General features: G+C 36.5%; 1 protein-coding gene across 3 annotated transcripts in view; it reads left to right on the top strand.

The window, feature by feature from the left end:
- LOC141378042 (nucleoprotein TPR-like) overlaps window positions 1-21,749 on the top strand; it is an 84,605-nt gene that overhangs the window by 62,465 nt on the left and 391 nt on the right. For 2 of the 3 annotated variants that reach the window (XM_073924908.1, XM_073924913.1), the window contains 18 exons: window positions 874-1,072; window positions 1,484-1,680; window positions 2,150-2,223; window positions 3,571-3,761; window positions 3,853-4,101; window positions 5,811-5,959; window positions 7,626-7,706; window positions 7,805-8,008; window positions 9,388-9,537; window positions 11,682-11,772; window positions 12,483-12,670; window positions 15,311-15,382; window positions 15,471-15,562; window positions 15,649-15,758; window positions 18,641-18,739; window positions 18,826-18,985; window positions 19,072-19,181; window positions 21,613-21,702. In XM_073924908.1, coding sequence (XP_073781009.1) covers window positions 874-1,072; window positions 1,484-1,680; window positions 2,150-2,223; window positions 3,571-3,761; window positions 3,853-4,101; window positions 5,811-5,959; window positions 7,626-7,706; window positions 7,805-8,008; window positions 9,388-9,537; window positions 11,682-11,772; window positions 12,483-12,670; window positions 15,311-15,382; window positions 15,471-15,562; window positions 15,649-15,758; window positions 18,641-18,739; window positions 18,826-18,985; window positions 19,072-19,181; window positions 21,613-21,702 — 2,506 coding nt within the window. The remainder of the gene's footprint in view (window positions 1-873; window positions 1,073-1,483; window positions 1,681-2,149; window positions 2,224-3,570; window positions 3,762-3,852; window positions 4,102-5,810; window positions 5,960-7,625; window positions 7,707-7,804; window positions 8,009-9,387; window positions 9,538-11,681; window positions 11,773-12,482; window positions 12,671-15,310; window positions 15,383-15,470; window positions 15,563-15,648; window positions 15,759-18,640; window positions 18,740-18,825; window positions 18,986-19,071; window positions 19,182-21,612; window positions 21,703-21,749) is intronic. The other variant, XM_073924918.1, reaches the window with a different exon arrangement.

Here is a 21,749-nt window from a genome sequence, read left to right as displayed (position 1 = left end):
GAATGAGTATGCAGAATGCAAAACTCCATATACAACAAAAATAAAGAACAGTTTGTAAAACAAAAAAGTGGGGGGTTCCTTTAATTCTTCCTTGCTATCTTTTTTAAGAACAAATGAAAATATCGGAGGATTTATGTCCTTTTCATTCAAAGGGACTATAAATACTTTAACAATACAATTCAAATATAAAAGTTATCCACATTAATTCAGTAGTTTAATCCAAGACTGAAAAGACACAATCGCTTGAAATAATCTAATAAATGACTGCTCAACCATGCTTTTCACTCAAGAAGAAACCTGACTTTGACTATGATCTAATGTTAAGCACATATGGTTAAGCACCAATTTAACACTTGCTGTGTTGTCTTTTTTGAACAATGATCCGTATTTATGCTTAAATAAACTACTAAATGAAACAATTTATGAACAAACCCTTTACCATCTCATTTAAAAAATAAACATTATAGAACATAGAAGGCATATAGAACATTGAAGTCACATAGAAGTAAAACTTCCTTGCCATGATTACTTGTACAGAGGCACATCTGTTTAAACCCTCGGTCAAGGCACATCTGGTCTTGTGTTGTAAAACACAGTACACAATCACAGACACTGCCAATGTGAGTTTCTCTGGTTTAGTTCACATTATATAATGGTAATAAAGTCTTTAATCCAGAAAGCAGGAGAGTAATTGAGTGTTGTTTGCTCATTTACTTTTGAGACAGTGCAGTGTGAAGTTATTTTGATGGAGTGAGACTGGTGTTCTTGTTTTGCTTTATTGGGCTTTTCGGAAAACAGTTGGAGGAGTTTGTAGTTGTAAGGTTCTTTGTTGTTTATCGGCATATTAAAACGTGTTGATGTTGGTGTGTGCAGACGTTGCAGGAGCGTGAAGCAGAGGTGAAGAGCCTACAGGAACAGCTGACACAAGTGCAGCCTGAGCTCAGCCGTCTAAAAGCAGAACTGCAGGAGAAGGGCAAACTGGAGGAGCAGCTCCGACAGCAGATCGCTGATAAAGAGGAGAAGACCAAGAAAGCCTTCTTGGGGGCCAAACAGAAGCTCAACCAGCTCAACAGTTAGTAAATCAGAACATTTGACTAGTGCATTAATCCTGCAAATGTTTGACCCCGTGGGCCAACTCAATTTAGACTTTCCGTTAAATCATGACACTTATTTAAAAAGTGCCATAGAATGCATTGGTACTGTTCTCTGATATATGTGTGTGAAAACACAGGCAAGGAATTAATATCAGCCTCTGCATAAACAGATAAGTTATTTAAGATTACTGGTGTTAAGTCCAGAAAAATCTTAAGAGCCGAGTGATATGATGATTTTTTGGAAAAGCACAAACATTTAAAATAAGTGTTTCTTGAAACAAAGTCAGCATATCATAATGATTTCTGAATTAGTTCTTTTGCACTAAAAAAGTAAAGTCAGGGCTGCAGTGTAAAGTATGGCAATGTAAATGCACCGGTGTCTGTTTTAGGTGCAAAGGAGCAGCTGGCGAAAGAAAACGAGGAGCTGAAGCTGCAGCGAGAGGAGCTGGAGGTGAGGATGAGTGCACTGAAGTCTCAATATGAAGGTCGACTTAGCCGACAAGAACGAGAGCTGAGGGAACTTCGTGAACAGCAGGAGAGACATGGAGAACAGAGAGATGAAGCTCAGGAGCCTGGCCAGAGCAAGGTAAAGGACCACAAGCAGCACTTTCTGCTATTTGCATTAATATTTAATCGTTATTGAAAAATGATGCACATCCAACATGTAATTACTGTCAAGCTGCTCTAACAATAAAACACATTTTATTAGAATGTGAACGTTTAAGTACCATTAGACAAAATTCTTAAAATGAAGACACTTTGGATGTTTTTAAAATAGTACCGATAGAAAAAGTTATTTATCAAATATTGAACTAGAATGTATTTAACAGGTACATTTTATTTATTTCTATTTATATATTTGTTTGTGTATCATCTCTTATTGAAAATATGAAGATTTTCTTATCTTGAAATGTTTTAGGTGTATTGATTTTTTTTCTTATTTTTATTTTTTTCATGGAATATCCATAAGTTGCTGATGTGGCAATAAATAAACGGTCAAGTTCAAGTATTTGTCCTTTTTTTATTGATAAAAGTAGTTTTTATTTTTTTTCCAGGTTCAAGAGGCACCGAGGTCATCAGATGCTCGTCAGATCACACTCAAGCCTACGCCTGCTGCTGACAGAGGAAGGTAATTTACCATATATGCAAATTATTGCATGCATATTATACACCCGCTGGCCACTTTATTAGGTACACCTTACTAGTGCTGGGTATTACTGTCTGAATCCTTCGTGGAATAGATTCAAGAAGGTACTGGAAATTTTCCTCAGAGATTTTAGTCCATATTGACATGATAGCATCACGCAGTTGCTGCTGATTTTGTTGGCTGCACATCCCTAATGCAAATCTCCTTTTCTACCACATCTCAAACGTACTTTATTGGATTGAGATATGGTGACTGAGGAGGTCATTTGAGTACAGTGAACTCATTGTCATGCTCAAAAAAACAGTCTGAGATGATTCGCGCTTTATGACTTGGTGTGTTATCCTGCTGAAAGTAGCCATCAGAAGATGGGTACACTGTGGTCATAAAGGGATAGAGATGGTCAACAACAATACTTGGGTAGACTGGCTTGACACAATGCTCAATTGGTGCTAAAGGGCCCAATCTGTGCAAAGTATCCCCCACACCATTACACCACTTAGCAGTCAGCAGTCTTCTGCTGCTGTAGCCCATTCGCCTCAAGGTTTGACGTGATGTTCATTCAGTGTTTCTCTTCTGCATACCTTGGTTGTAATGATTGAGTTACTGTTGCCTAACTATCAACTGGAACCAGTCTGGCCATTCTCCTCTGACCTAAGGCATCAACAAAGTATTTATGCACAGAACTTCCGCTCACTGGAGATTTTCTCTTTTTCGGACCATTCTCTGTAAACCCTAGAGATGGTTGTGCGTGAAAATCCCAGTAGATTAGCAATTTCTGAAATACTCAGACCAGCTGTCTGGCATCAACAACCATGCCACGTTCAAAGTACCTTAAATCACCTTTCTTTCAAATTCTGATACTCAGTTTGAACTGCAGCAGGTCATCTCGACTATGTCTACTTGTCTAAATGCATTGAGTTGCTGCCATGTTATTGGCCCATTAGAAATTTACATTAACGAGCAGTTGGACAGGTGTACCTAATAAAGTGGCCGATGAGTGTATATAACTGTTAGTCTACATTTGCAGTGGATCAGAAACTTTCATCAAAGTTGTCCTTAAACCAATATCTGTATTGAACAATACCCATTCTTGTCTCAAGACAACTTGATGGAATTTGATTCATTTTGAATGTTCACTACTAGATATAATGTTTATTAAGATATCATTTAAATTTTTTTTTTATATACAAAGGAACTTTTATGTTTGTGCTATTATTGTATTTTTAACTTAAAGCGGTAAAATGCTCCATATAAATTTAACTTTAAAGTAAAATGCATCTTTTGTTCCAGTGTTGTTTATTCTTGTTTCCAAATTTCTTCTATTAAAAGTGCAAGTCAGTCTGAACCACCCACTGCCAACATCAAGCCCACGTTAGTTGCCGCCACCCCTAGCAAGCCTTCACCAATCGCAGGCAGCAAGTCCACTCCTAAAGCAAGCATCCGTCCAATGATAACGCCTGCTCCTGTTACCACACCCACAGCCACAGTCATGCCCACCACACAGGTTGAAACACAGGAAGGTAAGGCTGAAAGTCGGTTGAAATCTGGTTTGATGAAATGTTAGAAATCGATTTAATGAAATGCAAATTTGTCTTTGGTTTGTCCCATCAGCTCTACAATCCACAGAGGGTCCGCTGGAGCATGTGACTGTGTTTGGCAGCACCAGTGGCTCAGTGCGCTCCACCAGCCCAAACATACAGACCACACAGCCAATCCTCAGCCTGCAGCAGAGCCAAGCCACTGCCTTTGTCCAGCCCACTCAGCAGCAGGCCAGCCAGGAACCAGCAACCAGCATTATGGAGGCGGTGCATAGCTCTCAGATGGAGAGGCCCTCCACCTCCACCGCTGTCTTTGGTACAGGTACAAACAACCAAGTAGAGATCACAAACATTTATTGTTGATGTCGGATGCAATTAAACCCCATTTACACTTAATATACACGTTGTCTTACTAAAATGGCTTTTTGACCCATGTCAGAAATGGCCTAACTGGTAGCTAAATAGATAAAGAAAATTTCAATTGTGAGTGTGATTTTATTTTTTATTTATTATTTATTTTTTATTTAATTTGTAAAGACAACTATTTATTTTTCCTTTCAGATAGCCCAAGTTGAAATGTTTAACTTTAAAATGTGCCTAATTGTAAAATAAATGTTATAGTAACAACACAAATATTGCAATATATTGCTAAAAGATTTACGCTTGCTTAATGTTTTTATTTTTACAAAGCAATTTCAAAAAGCAATATTTTACAAAACAGTGGACACTCCCATCACATTTACTAGTAAATTAGTAATTAATTAATTATTAAAAGTCACATGAGCATTCGAAAAAGACATGGCTATGCTTTTATTTGTAGAACTGGCTTTCTTGGTATTGATGCTACATGTGCTGCAGGAGGCTCCAAACCTTTCAAAAGATCTAAAAAAAAATGGATCTTTTCATCTTGAATGTGGCCGCTCCAAAGTACAGTATTTTGCCTGGCTATTACGCCCTATTCACACGGGGCGTCAGCGTCAACGCTTCCCATTCACTTTGAATGGGTGACGTCAGGCGTTGCCGAACTGCATTGTGGATCCGTCTGCGCCGCTTCAGAAGCGTTCCTCGCTGCAGAAGTTGGGACCAGCTCAACTTTTCAAGCGCTGACGGAAGCGTCAGCCAATCAGATCGCTGTATGCAAATACACCAGCTCAGACAGTGGCCTATTGCTGACTGAATTTCATTGGCTGACGCTTCTATGACGATCGTTTCAGCTCCAACTTCAGACACGCCCTCTGTCAAGCGTTGACGCTGAAGCCCCGTGTGAATAGGGCGTTAGGGCTGCACAATATTGGAAAAATCGGACATTGCAATATTTAGTTTTTCTGCAATATATACTGCGATATGAATACAATTTCACCAATGACTTCAATTCTTTCCAAATAGGGATGTTCCATGAAGGACATCTGCATAAAATACACAAGCATAAATAAACGCATTAAAAAATATACAAATGAAATAAACTGCGTGTTATGGTTTTCTGAGGAGTCGTACAGTATTCAGGTACAGTAAAATAAATAATCACATGTAAAATAATAGTATATAATATTCATTCTATAAATAATTACATAAAATAAGTTGTCATTAAAGTTAGAAAACTATACAGTTTCTTATGTCTGAATGCTTTTAAAATCAAAAATCCATACACATGATGATTTATAATTCAGGGTTAACATTAAATATCCTGTGACATTACTATTGTGAATGATCACATTGCGATATCGATGCTGAAATGATATTTAACGCTCGTCTCAGTCTCATGTGAAAACTATATGAGTATAATGTAATGGCTGGTGCATTGGCTATAACATATGTAAATCTATCTATATGTCGCCATGGTTTTTATAATGAAAGGGTGAATATTGTTTTTGTTTTTCCCTCAGTTAATGGAAACACTTTCATTGCGTGATATTCATAAAATATTGTAAATATTTAGCATATTCTTGTAAATGAAGACTGCCTAGTATGAGGTTTTATGATTTAGGATGACCTTACTTTGTGTTTTAAAGTGATGTACCATTTCTTTGTCAGTTTCTGCAACAGCGGGTTCTTCGGTGGCCAAGCGAGTGCGAGAGGAGCATGAGGATAGCTCCACTGAGGTGACGGACACCACACAGGATGACTCTACACATCCACCCATCATGAAGAAGCTCCGCATTGTAAGAAGAGTGGGTCTGGAGGTAAGCAGTGTACATACTTGTGTACTTGTCACTGTGCTGGAGTTGGTTTATTACAAAATTAACTCAGATCTGCGAATTGCAAATTGCAATTGTGTTCATTTTGGCTGCGAAATTTCTTTCAAATACTTTTCAGTAAAATTTGTTTGGCCTCCTTGCCAAATCTCACACAATTTCATCAATTAATTTTGTTGGCAAACATGAATATACATGCACAAAGACTAAAAATAGTGTAACTGACAACTAAATTATAATAAAAATATATTTATTCATTATATTTATTCATTTATTTGCTTTAAATTTCTTTTTCTTTTTAGTTTATTTCATTGATGGTTTTGTTAGTATTAGTTTAGATTTCATTTTGTGAACGCATTGCTGTCTTTTTATGCATTTATTTCAGTTTTCAGAGTTCACAGAACACGTTTAGTGTAAAGTAGAGCAAAGTTTGACGTCTGCACAGCTTACATTAACTCTAGTGCAAAGCTCTGTAAAGTAATAGTTTGAACAGACACTGAACTAAAAACCATACTAATGCAGCCTAAACGGATAAAAGGGAAAAATTATGTGGAATTCAGACAAACTTATTCATGTTAAAGATTATGCCAAGTTTACTTTTTTCAGACAAACTTATTCATGTTAAAGATTGTGCCAAGATTATGCCAAGTTTACTTTTTTGGCACTTGAAAATAGTTAGAACTAGGGATGCATTTCATGACTCGATTGGTACACACTAATCTGGCCTATCTCATGAAGCATTGTCACAATTGTATTTTTACAAGTTTACAAGCAAAAGAAACATTCAAACTGAAATCTTTTTTACATAATATAATATAACTTATTGTAATATAAGTATTATAATAAGCAGTAGTTTATGAAGCTACTTCCTTATAGGTATGCATTTTAACTCCTTATGCATTGAATATGTGCTCCAAACTTCATTGAGACATGTTGAATTCTTCTTCCGTTATTTGCAATGTTTCCAAATTTGCTTTATTAGTGATTTTTCTTGATGTTTTTTTTTTTTGTCTTTTTAATCTATTTTGTTCTGTTAAGTTGCTTCTGACCATGACAAATCCACACTAAATGGTATCTTAAGCTTACATGTCATACTTGGACTGAAAATGCGCTTTATGCATTAAAGCTTGAAGCATCAGAACCGGTACTCTGTATCTGCCGATCACCATGACAAGGAATAGTTACTCTGTATCGGCTTCAAAAATCCTGATCGGTGTACCCCTAGTTAGAACATCTGTTTTATGTCTAGATAGAAAATATGTTTTTATACATAACCATGTGTTTGACTGATCTACTGGTAATTTTTATTATCAGCATTTTATTTCTGTTAACATAAATGGGTTTTGACCCATAGTTTTATTTTCCATTTACTAAAATAACTTGGGTTTGGATTTTTAGAAGGATTAAAAGGTAAATATGAGTTTAAAATGTTTTTTTTTTTTATTGGCCCTGTCAGTTTCAGTAATTTGATTGAGTCCCTTATATTTTTGGTTACACAGCCTTTCACAACCTGTGTAAAATACAATTTCACTCCTGTAAAAGCTGGATTTGCAGTGCAGAAATGAAACCCTTTGATTATTCCATGTAGTGCATGGCCATTCTGAAGACTGTGATTGTTTTACACTATTTTCTATCAATGTTCTTTTTTTCCCAGGATGCTTCAGGTACTGAGGAGAGTAATGATGCTATGGGTGAATCTTCAGGAGACGTTCAGCAGCCTCCTGATGCCAGTGAGGTATTAACCCTTTCAATTTTCAATAACACCTTATAATAAATGTAAGGATTCATCCAAACCATGGACAACTGGTGCACTGATGATATCATCCCTCACAGGAAGCCTATCCCGTATTAGGAGAGGGGGATGAAGAATCATTGTCTGTCCCCATGGATCAGGTGAGTGAGTCTCAACCCTCTGAGTCTCAGATCAGTGGACAGGACTCATCAGAAGAGTACAAGCATGATGTAATCGTCATCGAAACAGACAGCGCCACTGAGGAGGAGGAGGAAGAGGAAGAGGAGCAGGAAGAACCTGGACAGGTCAGTGTGTTTTCCTGAGAAGTAGGATCAAAGTCCTTAGCAGCATGTATAGACCAATTACCATGTTTGTAAACATTCAGGATGCGCGCGCAGGGAGGTGGCAGAAAGCAACCGGGAGCGCCAGCATTTACAGCGAGGGAATGACACCAGATGCGGTGCAGAGTTTGTTGTTGTCTTAGAAATAAGATATATTACTTACATATTATATATATATATTATTTACATAATGCTTACAGCATATTATAACAGCTCGTCACCCAGTGACAAGCACAGTGATTCAGCAAAATTAACGTTAAAGTGAGCGGCGTTCATCTGACAGCTCCATTTGCGATAGCACCCTCCCAATGAATATTGGATAAGACGAAGTGACCAAGCATCCAGCCCGAAATATACAATCTCAATGAAGCTCCGAGTGATTTTACAAGAGAGAAGTTAAAGGTCTACAAGTCTTTGGATGCCAACAATGCTGTTCTTTGAGGTCATGTGCAATAAATATTGCTCCATGATGACCAGATTCAAGAGCTAAACACCAAGATTCCGCCTAGCCAAAGACAAGGAAACAAGACGGAGCTAACGTTATACAAGCCCTGGGTAATTAATCACTGACACGCAAAACGACAGCATTCTGACAGTGAACTTCACCTGTACGGCAGGGTATGTGAACCTACACATAAAGGTAAAGTTGGTTTTATATTCGCACATTAAGACTTTCTCCTCTTAATAATATAATTTCATAAAAATATTATTTGCAAACTCTAAATAGCGAAATCATATTAGCAACAGCCAATGACTATCAAAGTACAACATTATTCACAGTCAAATAAACAATGCTAATGTTGTTTTCAAGTCATACTTGCAGGTTATTTCAGACAGAATATTCAAAGTGTAGTGGTAAACAATATAGGGAGTTTGTCACAAGTTGTCACTGAATGAATGTGTGAATATAAAACTAAGTTTACCTTAATAAACTTAACCTTCACGTTTCATTCTTAGCATTCAGCATCAGCAATTTAATTAACCATATGTAACTGTTTTTGCTGAAATAATTTCTGCAATCAAAAACGAGTGATGTGTATGATTCAGCATAGCGTGAACTGTCCTGATATGACATGAGAACTGCAGTCTAGCATTTCTAATTAGCTCCTCACTTCATTCAGCTCCCATTTAGCCAAAGACGTCTGCAGTCGGTATTAAAGCAGAGTGTGGTGTATGGTAAAAGTTAAGTTTTCTATTTTTGGACTCGAATTCGGCATCCTACCGCAAAACACGTTATCTTTCCCATTGCAGCCTGTCTGTTTTCTGCAACCGGGGACCCGTATGACGTCATGTGTGACGTAGGTTGGTAATTGGTTTATTATTAACCTTTCTTCTGTCTACAGTATGAAGATGATGATGAGGATGAGGACGATGATGCAGAAGATGAGGATGATGAAGATGGGGATGGAGGAATGGCTGAAGCAGCAGAGGAGAGTAATGAAGGCAGTGGGAGTGCAGATGCCAATGAGGCTTATGAGGGGGATGAGGCAGAGGTGACTTCATTTTTAACATTCTAGGCCAGGGATTGCCAACTTTATTTTTAGCCCAATATCTTTAACCCCGGGTCTACCCATCAAAAAAAAAAAAAAAATGCTTGACACAAATAAAGCCACATTCTTTTATTTGAATTTCCAGCTTAAGAACATTTTTGAACTATGTAAAAGCACTAGTTTAACCTACTTATAACTTTTTAATTGATGCAACCAAGAAAATCTGAGGATCCACCTGGATTACATTTGGAGGGGTGGGAATTTGGGTGACAATGCACTGTTACTTTAGCAATAATCAGATCATATAAGGCGGCTTTAAACTAATTAAAACAGATTGTTAAACAATTTGTAATGACACTTCTGTACAAAGCCTACTACATTAGCATTTTATAAATGAGCTGTAATACAATTCTACTACCGGTAATAACAACTTGGGGCCTCCAACAATAATAACTAAAGCTGCAAGCAGCATTGAGGGGCCCAAGCCTCTGTGGCTTTATGAACAGTACACTGCAGGCATAAACATTTAACCTGCCAGTAATCAATGTTTGTAAGCAACCACAAATTATTTATGTTTAAAGTTTTAAGAGCTTTTGAGCATGTTAAGGGCCCCCAAAATTCCCAAAACCTAAATAAAAAAAATAGTTATCTTTAGAACAACAGGGACTTAGGCCCTTTGGGCTTGGGCCCTGAATATACTACCACATCATAAAATAATTTAGCAATTATATGTGGTTTTATAAATGTTTTGCAGCATCAATTCACAAAGTTATAAGAAGTCAAACTGCTGAATGCAACTAGGTTTTATTATGGGAGCTTTTAGCTCAATCTCACTGAACGTGTTTCAGTTTGATGGCTGCCTTTTTTGTTTACTTTTAGCAGAGTTTTACATGCTGCTGATGTGGCTTGCATTTTAGCTGTTTATTAAAAAAAAATTAGTTTTTTTTTCTCAACTTAATGCCCTGTACGTGTGTAAAATATGAACGTGTTGCAATGCAAGCTGTTCCCTATTAGTACATACATTTCTTATATTAATTCTTCAGTCATATTCAGGATCCACTGGTAGAGTGATAAAGATTGGTGACAGGTTGGCAACCACTACATCAGGCCATGCAAACCAACAAAGATTGTTGCTATAATATTGTTTGCCAGTATGGGATACTAATTTACTACAGTATCTAGTAGAGCTGAATAGTTTATCGTCCAAACATTGCATCCCTGTTAATTCTAAATGAGCTGATTTTTAAATTGTGGTAACATTTTACTGGAAGGGGTGTTCATAAGACACACTTGAAACATTTACAGTCATAATATAACAAGCCATGTTTGTCATTAGGCATACTTGTCTATCCTCCTATTTTTCCCAGGATACCCATAAAGGTATTTCACCTACATTTTTAGTCTTTCTATGAATGGTGGCAATAAACATAAAATTCCTTATTTTCACACACCAATGTTGACATGCATGACGTTAAGTGTCATTTACTCAGTTGTGTCATTTTAAATGCAAAGGTAATATTATTTGAGATGTCCTTGACAAATGGACATAGCCAAATGCATCACAACCTGTTTTTGTCTTTATCATGACAGCTTGACATTACCAAGATAGCAAAGACTATCAGTGTCTTTGTCAACTTGATATTATCAAGACAGCATAAATTGTCATAAATCTGTCATAAACATGATTGCCATGAGGCTACTATAATTATCTCATTAATTTTATACCCGCATCATTAATTTTTTTCTTGACCTCAACTACACTGGTACAAGTTTAATTGGTCATTAAAATAAAATATTTATTAAGCTGTTATAATGACCTCATGACAATCTTGTTTATGACCGATTTATGACAAATTATGTTGCCATGGTAATGCCAAGACATAGGTTGTGATGTATTTGTTTTTGTAAAGTTGATATGACAAAAACAATGTAATCTAAACCTAAGTGAATTGCACTTAATGACAGTTGTCATAAGAATGCATAAAATCTCTTTCCTATTCATGGCGCTTATGAAGACCCACTTTAAGTGAAGTGTTACTAAAGTGCTAGCTATCGATTTTAAGATTAAAAATAAAAAAAGAAAAAAAAACTGTTGACTGTTTCTTGACTTTTTTTTTTTATGTTCTTTGGTGGTTATGGTTTGTTAGCAGGGTGCCGGGGAAGCTGATCCAAGTGTTCACAATGAAGAGAGTCAAGAGGCATCTGATTCAACCCAGAAGCAACCAGACTCTCAGAGCAGTGAGGATTCTTTTCTCTCTCATGCTTACTGATTAAAGGAGACATATTTCATTAACATCTAAATCTTTTTCTTCAATTCTACATTAAAATGGGAACTGATTTGGTGCCTGACCTTTTGGATTGTGGTGGCTGATAGCACATATAATTACAAAGTTTTTTTTTAAATTATATTTATTATATAACGAACACACGTTAATAAATAACTTTTGATTGTTTTGTTTGTTAAAATAAGAGAATATTTGGCCAGGATTCAACTACAGTGGTCCCTCATTTTTGTGGGAGTTATGTTCTAAAATTAACCTGCAATAGGCAAAATCCACTACATTTTTTAATTCAACATTAAAATGGGAATAATATTTTTTAAATGAGATTTTTGAGCAGATGCTAAAAACAACACATGCATGCTTGAGTCATAAATGAAATCATTCCATTCATTCACACCAACAGAACACACTTTATACTTGTATTAGTCTTAACATTCACAGACAATAGTCCACCTAGTCCACATGGCAATTTGATTGGCTGTACAGCAACACTTTTAATTCATTTCGATCTCAAGCAATTCTAACATTATTTAGTCCAGCCTTCCATTATGAAAAAAATATGTATGCAGTAAAGACTAGATCGTACACAATATGACCACTTTCTACATAACTGACAGTCATTGTCTCTATGAATACTGAATGAGTAACTTTTCTCTGTGTTTTCAGGTGAAGCTAGTGTCAGCACCCTGGAGGCCTTCCCTCTTGAGCCTGTAAGAGAGCACCCGCCGCTGCCCAGCACTACCACCACCTCCCTCGCCCCGCGTCTGCCCCAATCCCCCCGCAGACCACATCACACCCCTCCACCTCGTCTTAATATCCACCCTGTCCCTGAACTTGGACCTCCTATCATGCAGGTATGAACTACACAACGTGTCTGATGCTAAACCCGTCACATGCTGGGTTGTTTATCATTTAATTTTTGTACAATACTGGTGCCCAATCTGTACTTTAAAAATGAGCCAGCGCTTGAAGCAATTTTAGCATTTTGGATGGCATATTTATTAGGGATGTAACGGTATTGTAAATACCGTCATACCGCAATATTAAATTTTTTCGATATTACCGAAGTCGCATGACTCGGTAAAACTATAGGTCTTCTGAGAAAATTTGCTCAGGCGAATGAAGCGAACGGGAGGTAGCTGAAACTTCATTTCCCATCAGCCCCGGCGTGGCCATAATCCTTTGCGGTCTGTTGTCGCTACAGATCCAGTAATGCGGAAATGGAGTGTGCTGCTAGTAGCGGAGATGAAAAAAAGATGGAAATGATCGAACCTAAAGCGGGTGTTGTCGCCGCGCGCGTGCTGATCAGCTGTGTTGTGGCGCGCGTATTGTAAAGCGCCGAGGGGGTTTGAGCGCGCATACTCAAGAGAGGTGTTATCGCGCTACTTTTGATCGTTTTGGAAGGGCATTTTCTATCCAAGACTAAAAAGGGCATGTACACTGCACAGGTTGAGCCCTATGTGTGCACGTGCCTGCAAGTTGGGGAATACGACTAATAACAGTCATGGGGACTGCAGAAACACAGCACACTGTTCAGATTGATGCAGACATTGACTTGTACCGCAAAGAGATCTCTATCTCACTCATGGTTTGTCCTCTCAAGTGGGGGAAAGACAATGCACAACGTTACCCCACTGCTGTCAACATGGGCCAAGTCATATCTCTCTTGTCCCAGAATCCTCAGTCCCAAATGAGAGGGGTTTTTTCTGTTGCAGGGGACATTGTAAATACCCAGAGATACCAGCTTTTACCAGATTATAGTTATATGATAATTTTCCTTTAAACCCATCTCTATCTAAGTGAGTGATTAAATGTTAAATGTGATGAGTTTTGAACAATACTAAATTGAAACTTTATTTTTTTTACATGGTTTAATAATTTTTTTTTATTAAAATTGAAGTTCCTGTTTCAAAGCTTACAGATAGATGGCTAATTTGTATGTCATTGACACTTTTGGCACTTTTTTGGAGTATTTTCAAAAGTTTTTTTTTTCCTGTAAATGATTCAATAAATACCGTACCGTGACATTCATACCGAGGTATTACCGTACCGTGAAATTCTGATACCGTTACATCCCTAATATTTATTTATTGATAACAATATATTAAAAGTTTTCAGTGTAAATCTACAAATATAAGTAAATTTACAATAATAAAAAATAAAACCTTGGCCAGCTAATCCAGTAGATTAACAAGAATAAAAAATCTATTAATAGCACAGTAGTCTGTTTCTTTGGGGTGCTACAATCCAGGGTAGTAAGGGGTTTAAACACAGTTGTGTGGCAACAGTGTTTGAAAATAGCCAGCTTCTAATGGTAAAAATGTATTCATTCTAATCACCCTTGATTTATACTGCAGAAACACTTTGATTGACATTTTCCCTTTGTGTACATGTCATTGTAGGGAGAAGTTCCATCCATTAGTGATGACCTCTTCCTCATTAGCATAGAGAGTCCTGAATAAGAAGCAAATGTCTACCATTAGATTTTTTTGCACTGTAGCTACTGAAAAATAGGGATGTGCCGAGACCATTTTTTTAAAAAACCTATCCGATCTCAATATCAAAGTTCTGAGTATTTACTGATACAGATCCAATCCCGATACTGTGCCGTTTTTTATTTTGTTTTATTTTTTACTTAATACACTTACTATAGTTAAGTGATAAACTCAAAAAAATATCTTTTTTTAGTAATTATTACAAATCATTACAAATGGTGGAAAAATTGAGAAAAAAAGGGAGGGCTGTTTGAGGAGAAGATTCTTTTTCAACATCTTTTCTAAACATTTACGGGGCGAGACAGTGGTGCAGTAGGTAGTGCTGTCGCCTCACAGCAAGAAGGTCGCTGGGTCGCTGGTTGGCGTTTCTGTGTGGAGTTTGCATGTTTTCCCTGCCTTCGTGTGGGTTTCCTCTGGGTGCTTCGGTTTCCCCCACAGTCCAAAGACATGTGGTACAGGTGAATTGGGTAGGCTAAATTGTCCGTAGTGCATGAGTGTGTGTGTGAATGTGTGTGTGGATGTTTCTCAGAGATGGGTTGCGGTTGGAAGAGCATACGCTGCGTAAAAACTTGCTGGATAAGTTGGCGGTTCACTCCGCTGTGGCGACCCCGGATTAATAAAGGGACTAATCTGACAAGAAATAATTGATCTTTTACCTTTGCCATGATGGCAGTACATAATATTTTACTAGTATTCATATTCAGCTTAAAGTCATATTTAAAGGCTTTACTAGGTAAGTAGGAGTCATTAGGCAACTCATTGTATATCAATATTTTGTTGAATAGAAAAATATTGCTTATGGGGGCTAATAATATTGACCTTACAATGGTTTAAAAATAAAAAAAACAGCTTTTATCCTAGCTGAAATTAAATAAATAAGAAGTTTCTCCAGAAGAAAAAAAAAGGAAATACTGAAGAGAAAGAAATTTTCTAATTAATTCTAACTACATAATTCACATAACACCAATTTTCTGGTCACGCTGTTATCATCTTCCACAGAGGCAGTCTGGACAGAGCAGACGACCATCAATGAGTCGCGCACCGCAGCTTACGCCCGGTATTGGAAGCATGGTGAGCAAACTTATGCATTAGCCTCTATAAACATCCTTCACATTGAGTGAGTGAGTGCTTCCAACCACAAATGTTTTGCTTTTCATAGCAACACTTCTTCGATGACGATGACAGAATGGTTCCCAGCACTCCCACTCTTGTGGTGCCACACCGCACAGATGGCTTTGCGGAGGCCATTCAGTGAGTCACCGCAGCCGTTCAGCCTTTTATTAAATGAAGCGATACATCAATAAACATCAGATATATGATGCATCTCTCTGTCTCAGTTCCCCTCAGGTGGCTGGAGTTCCTCGCTTCCGTTTCGGCCCCCCAGAGGACATGATGCCTCAGGCCAGCTCTTCTCATTCTGACCTGAGCCATCTGGCCACACATGGAGGTGAGCTCAGACACGCTAGCTATGTTTTCAAAGATGTGACTAAGATTTATGTACAAAACAGGAATATCACATAAAACATTTGTAAATAAAGTGCAATCTTCTTCCAACAAATCAAAAAGAACAAATTAGTCACTCAAAAAAAAAATGCTCTTTTTAAATGTTTCAAACAAAACTTAAGGACAATCATAGAAAAACATGAGCATTTATAGCAAATAAACAAATGTAAATATTATTCCGCTTGCTTTTTGAGCATTGTTGAGAGTGTTCTTACATCCCTATGATTGGACATTATGTTCACACGCTCAACAGAGAGGGCTGCGATTGGCTCTAAAATTGGCAACACTGTATACCGATGAGTAACGTGGACAGTGAAGAATGCGTGGGAACAGTCTATATGCGTGTAATAAAGTGCATTTTGTGCAGCTATCAAAGCTGATCCATATTAGATGCCTTAGAGAAAACTTGCTGTGCAGACACACTCATGTCAGGGTCCACAAGTGTCGGTTTAATAGCAATAGAGGAGAGGAAAAGTTACAGTACAAACATGCCAGCAGTTCAAATGTCCAAATTGAGAGAGAGAGAGAGAGAGTGCTTTCATTTTCTCCCTAGAAATAAAATAGTGTCTCCTGGTTCTACTGTGCTTCAGTGTCAGCAAACCACTGTACAGTAAACTCTCATGCAGTGAATTTTGCAGTTATCTGCTTTTTAGTTAGTTAGAGCATTTTAATTACTCGACCTCGCCTCGATCAATTGGTATTCTACATAGCGCATATGAGATAAATGTAGTCAGTACGTAATAACTGTTGATGATCTATTAATGTACCAATACCAAATTGTCCACGTCTGCATTGTGGTGCATCGAAAATTTATTAATTTTGACACCCCTAGTGTATATTGTAGAGTAGAAACTAAATGTATCAGAACTAAGAAATGCTGCGCTACTTGACCTTTTGGATAGTGGTGACTGATAGCACATATATAAAAAAGTATAATTAAAATTATATTTTGAATACTTTTTATTATATAATGCACACATTTAATATAAATAACTTCTCATTGTTTCGTTTGTTGGAAAAGGACAATATTTGGCCAGGATTCAGCTACATTGGTCCCTTGTTATTCACGAAAGTTACTTTCTAAAAATAACCTGCAATAGGCGAAATCTGCAAAGTTGTTCGCTTTATTTTTTAAAAATGATTATAGATGAACCTTTGTAGAGAAATAAGTCCAATATTATAGAATGAAACCAAAAGATCAAAACCATTTGATCTTCATTTATTTATTCAATAATGGCGCCCTAAAGCTGCGTAACTTCTACCTTTACCATGTCCAAAAATTAGCATCTTCGTCTGCATTTTGGATGTTACCGTAGGTTCCTTTGACTGTGCAGAGCGTTTTGTCAACATTTTGGGGAGAAAACGTGCAAACATTCAATACAGCACTTCAGAGTCACACTGATAGCCATCAAAGATTTCTGTAAATTTGGCAAGCTGAACACATTCTGTAATGTACAGGCGACATGGCACAGGGGAGATTGATTGACAATGGTCTTGTAGAAAAAAAATGAATTTATTTTTAATACTTTTGTGTCTTTATTTTTTATTAGAAAAATGTTTAGACTAACAACATATTAATCAATATTTTTCTGTTGTATAATAGCACATTTGACCTGAAACACTTCCTCTTTTTTACTGTGCTGCATACTTTTTAGTAGAACTGCTGACTTGTGGAAAAAGCAGAATAAGAATAAATTTAGGGTTGTTCCAGACTGCTGTCTGGACGTGCCACAAGTTGTCATGATCTTTGTAGAAGTTGTGAAATATATTAAAGATGCACATAATTGTTCAGTTCTGGTATGCAGAGAAGGGTTGCAGAAAGAGGACGTATGTCTAGGGGTTACAAAGAGCCAAGGGACTGCAGAATGACTGATAAGTGACGTTAAACCAAAACTCCACTTGTTAAGATCAGTTGTGTATATATGCTGGAGTCAGGAAATGTAAGTTAGTTGCGAACCTCTTGAATGTAATTCTTGTATTGCATTAGGGTAACGTAACCCAGAGCTCTGTCATCGAATTATTCATTTGTATCTAATAAATTACTAACATTTTTGGCATTGAAAAAAACCCTCTCCAAACCTTTTCTTATTGAACACGCATGGAATTAGCTAGATATTCCAACAGTCTACAGCCAGTCAGGACGCAGAACACAATGCGCTTTAGAAAAAAAGCATGTCAAATTGCACAAAAATATCCCAGAGACTGCGAAAAGGGAACCGCATCATAGCGAGGGATCACTGAATTTGAAAGTCTTACATTTGAGGGTTCAAAAACAAAAAATAACAAAAAAACTAAATGCTGAGAAAATCTTATTTTAAAAGCTGTCCAAAAGAAGTTCTTAGCAAAGTGCATTACTGTCGTCATGGAACATGATCTTTACTTTAAATTGTAACAAGTTTTGTCATCAAATATTGTTTATTATTCATTATTTTTATTTGGTTATTGCTAAAAACATACCAGTGCTACATAAAAAAAAATCACACGTTTAATTAATTCTGCAAATGAGTGAAAATCAATCCTCAAATTCATTATTACCTTCTAGAACAGTCGTTTTCACAAACATTAGGTACTGCCTCCATAGCCAAAATAAAATGACTGAGTTTGCTTCTGTGTATAAATTGCCATTCTGAAGGGCAACTTGTTTTACTGTGGAGGGAAAAATTGTTTCTCAGCTTGTAGAAAATCAGTTTCATTTATAAAAATTCATAGTTACAGGATTTTTGTAGTCTTAAAGACATGGGATGAAAAGCAATGTTTTACGATATATTATAATTTGAATGGAAATGCAGCTGTTAGATTGAGTGTGTAACTGTGTGTCTCCTGCAGGACTGGGCATGTATGAAAGTCCACTGTTCCTGCCCACTCATGATGAGGAGTCTGGAGGCAGGAGTGTGCCCACCACCCCTCTACAAGTGGCCGCTCCAGGTGAACAGCTGCTCAACTCATGCCCCCTATCCTCATGTTTGGTTTACTTCTGACTGTTTGTATAAAGCTTGGGTTTGTCTTGACAGTGACCGTGTTCACCGAAAGTCACCCGTCGGATGTTTCGGAGACGGCCTCTCAGTCAGTGCCCATGGTAAGCACATCCACCGCCAGCCTGAGTGCACCAGGAGAGGCTGTGCCAGGAGATGATGGAGATGACGTGTTCGTGGCTGAGGCTGAGAGCGAAGGGTGGGCACTTACTACAGTTTCATGATTTGTTCTTGAGTGGTTGAGTGTCTTCCATGTGGTTGTGTAATGTGTGTGTCTGTGTTCAGGGTGAGTAGTGAAGCGTGTCTAGAAGGCCAGTTGGAGCTAGATTCTGCACAACCGGCTGATGATGCCAGTCTTCCCTCCACCAGTCAAGAGCCTACGTCTAGTTCAGCAGGTACACAGCGTTGCTCATATTGCTTTTATTCTTAGTTTGCTTCCTTTCAGTTTTCATCTATTCATTTATTTTTAAATATTTTATGTAACTCTGTGATAAAACTCTCCAGATATCCACTAAATACATTCCGAAAATAAATGTTTTCAAAAGGAAATCTTATATGATAAATTTGCTACATATGAAAGTAAGCATCACCTACTGTTACGTTTTACTATTAGCTACAAGTAGTTGGAGTAGAAAGAAGTATTGAGTTTTCGACTCAAATTTTTACAGGGACTGGGATACCATTGTGTATAAAATGTGCTATATAAATAAACTTGCGTAGTAGTAGTAACAGCAGCAGCGGCGGTGGTGGTTGTAGTAGTAGTAGTAGTAGTAGTAGTAGTAGTAGTAGTAGTAGTAGTAGTAGTAGTAGTAGTAGTAGTGGTGGTGGTGGTGGTTGTTGTAGTAGTAGTAGTAGTAGTGGTGGTGGTATTAGTGGTAGTGGTGATTGTGGTTGTTGTAGTAGTAGTAATGGTGGTGGTGGTTGTAATAGTGGTAGTGGTGATTGTGGTTGTAGTAGTAGTAATAATGGTAGTGGTTGTTGTAGTGGTAGTGGTGATTGTGGTTGTAGTAGTAGTAGTGGTGGTGGTGGTTGTTGTAGTAGTAGTAGTGGTGGTTGTAGTAGTGGTAGTGGTGATTTGTATTAGTAGTAGTGGTTGTTGTTGTTGTTGTAGTAGTAGTAGTGGTGGTGGTGGTTGTTGTAGTAGTAGTAGTGGTGGTTGTAATAGTGGTAGTGGTGATTTGTATTAGTAGTAGTGGTTGTTGTTGTAGTAGTAGTAGTGGTGGTGGTGGTTGTTGTTGTTGTTGTTGTTGTAGTAGTGGTGGTGGTGGTGGTTGTTGTGGCAGTAGTAGTTGTTGTTGTACCAGTAGTGGAAGTAGTAGTTATAGTAACAATGATAGTTGTAACAATGGTAGTTGTCAATATTAGTGATGGTAGTAGAAGTAAGAATAAGGCTAATAGTAGTAGTAACCGTTATGGTAGAAATAAGTTATGGTATTGTTAGTAACGATAGTAATTGTATTAGTAGTGTTAACAGCAGGAGTAGTAGCATTAATAATAATCAGGATTAATAAGTAACAATGCAGATGTGTGTATTTTTAAAATAAAAAATGCAGAAAAGATACAATATTAATATTAGTATTTATTTTGGAATTTGACCATAGCAGTAATGCCTGTGTTAGCCATGATATTGGGTGCAAAATTAATTATAGTACTAGAAATAAATAATAATAAGGATAGTAATTGTGTGGGGTCGCCGGAATGGTAATGGACCCTATTCACAAGATGGTTTTGACTAGTTTAACTGTCATCAGCATCTTTATTCCTTGAAGTTTTTTTTCATAATGTTTTTTTCTCTCTCTCAAATAATTATATGTACAGTTATAAAGCTATACTTTTGTGTTAAATCATCTTTGCATCAAATAAAAAAAAAAAAAAACTAAATACTGCTTATGCAACATGTTTCTCGTGCAGCATCTTTGGGCGGGACAGTGAATTTGATGTTATTCTCTCTTCTGTCTGCTAATATCAGTATCACAGTATTCTCCCTCTTTTTTTCTCTCTGAAAGTCTTGATTACTCTATTATTGACTAACTTTTAATTTCTGAGCAAATGGCCCATTCAGTGGGCTTCAAGTTTATCCAACTATAATGACTTCTCTGCTGCCAAGAAATCCGAAAATGTGAAAAAAGTCTATTGCGATTATTCTCTGAAAAACTTAACATAATTTTTATGATCAATATTATGATTAACATCATTTATTTATATATATATATATATATATATATATATATATATATATATATATATATATATATATATACACATATATATATATATATATATATATATATATATATATATATATATATATATATATATACATATATATATATATATATATATATATATATATATACATATATATATATATATATATATATATATATATATATATATATATATATATATATATACATATATATATATATATATATATATATATATATATATATATATATATATATATATATATATATATATACATATATATATATATATATATATATATATATATATATATATATATATATACATATCATATGTCTCATCCAAGTTTTCAGACTTCCTGGGCTTTTTATATATATATATATATATATATATATATATATATATATATATATATATATATATATATATATATATATATATATATATATTTATATAATATATTTATTAACAATGAATATGTTGAATACTTAACAATGAATATGTTTTAAACCTTATGCAGCCAACATGAATTTAAAAACTACTTGTGACTTTGTACTTTGACACATTTATTTGTTATTGACATCACACATTTGACCTAATTTCAATACGTTTCTTTAGACACTAGCACCAGTAGCGGTCAGGCTAAACCCGCAGGCCGTCTGCTTCCTCAGCACCATCTGCCCCGGAGAAACCAGCTGATCCGGAGAGGTGAGGTTGGAGCCTGCTACTCTTACTCGTACAGATACACCACACAG

Source organism: Danio rerio, chromosome 2 (assembly GCF_049306965.1).
Source record: "Danio rerio strain Tuebingen ecotype United States chromosome 2, GRCz12tu, whole genome shotgun sequence".
Classification (NCBI taxonomy): domain Eukaryota; kingdom Metazoa; phylum Chordata; class Actinopteri; order Cypriniformes; family Danionidae; genus Danio; species Danio rerio.
The sequence above is the reverse complement of the archived record's forward strand: the minus strand, read 5'-3'. Positions and strand labels throughout refer to the sequence as shown.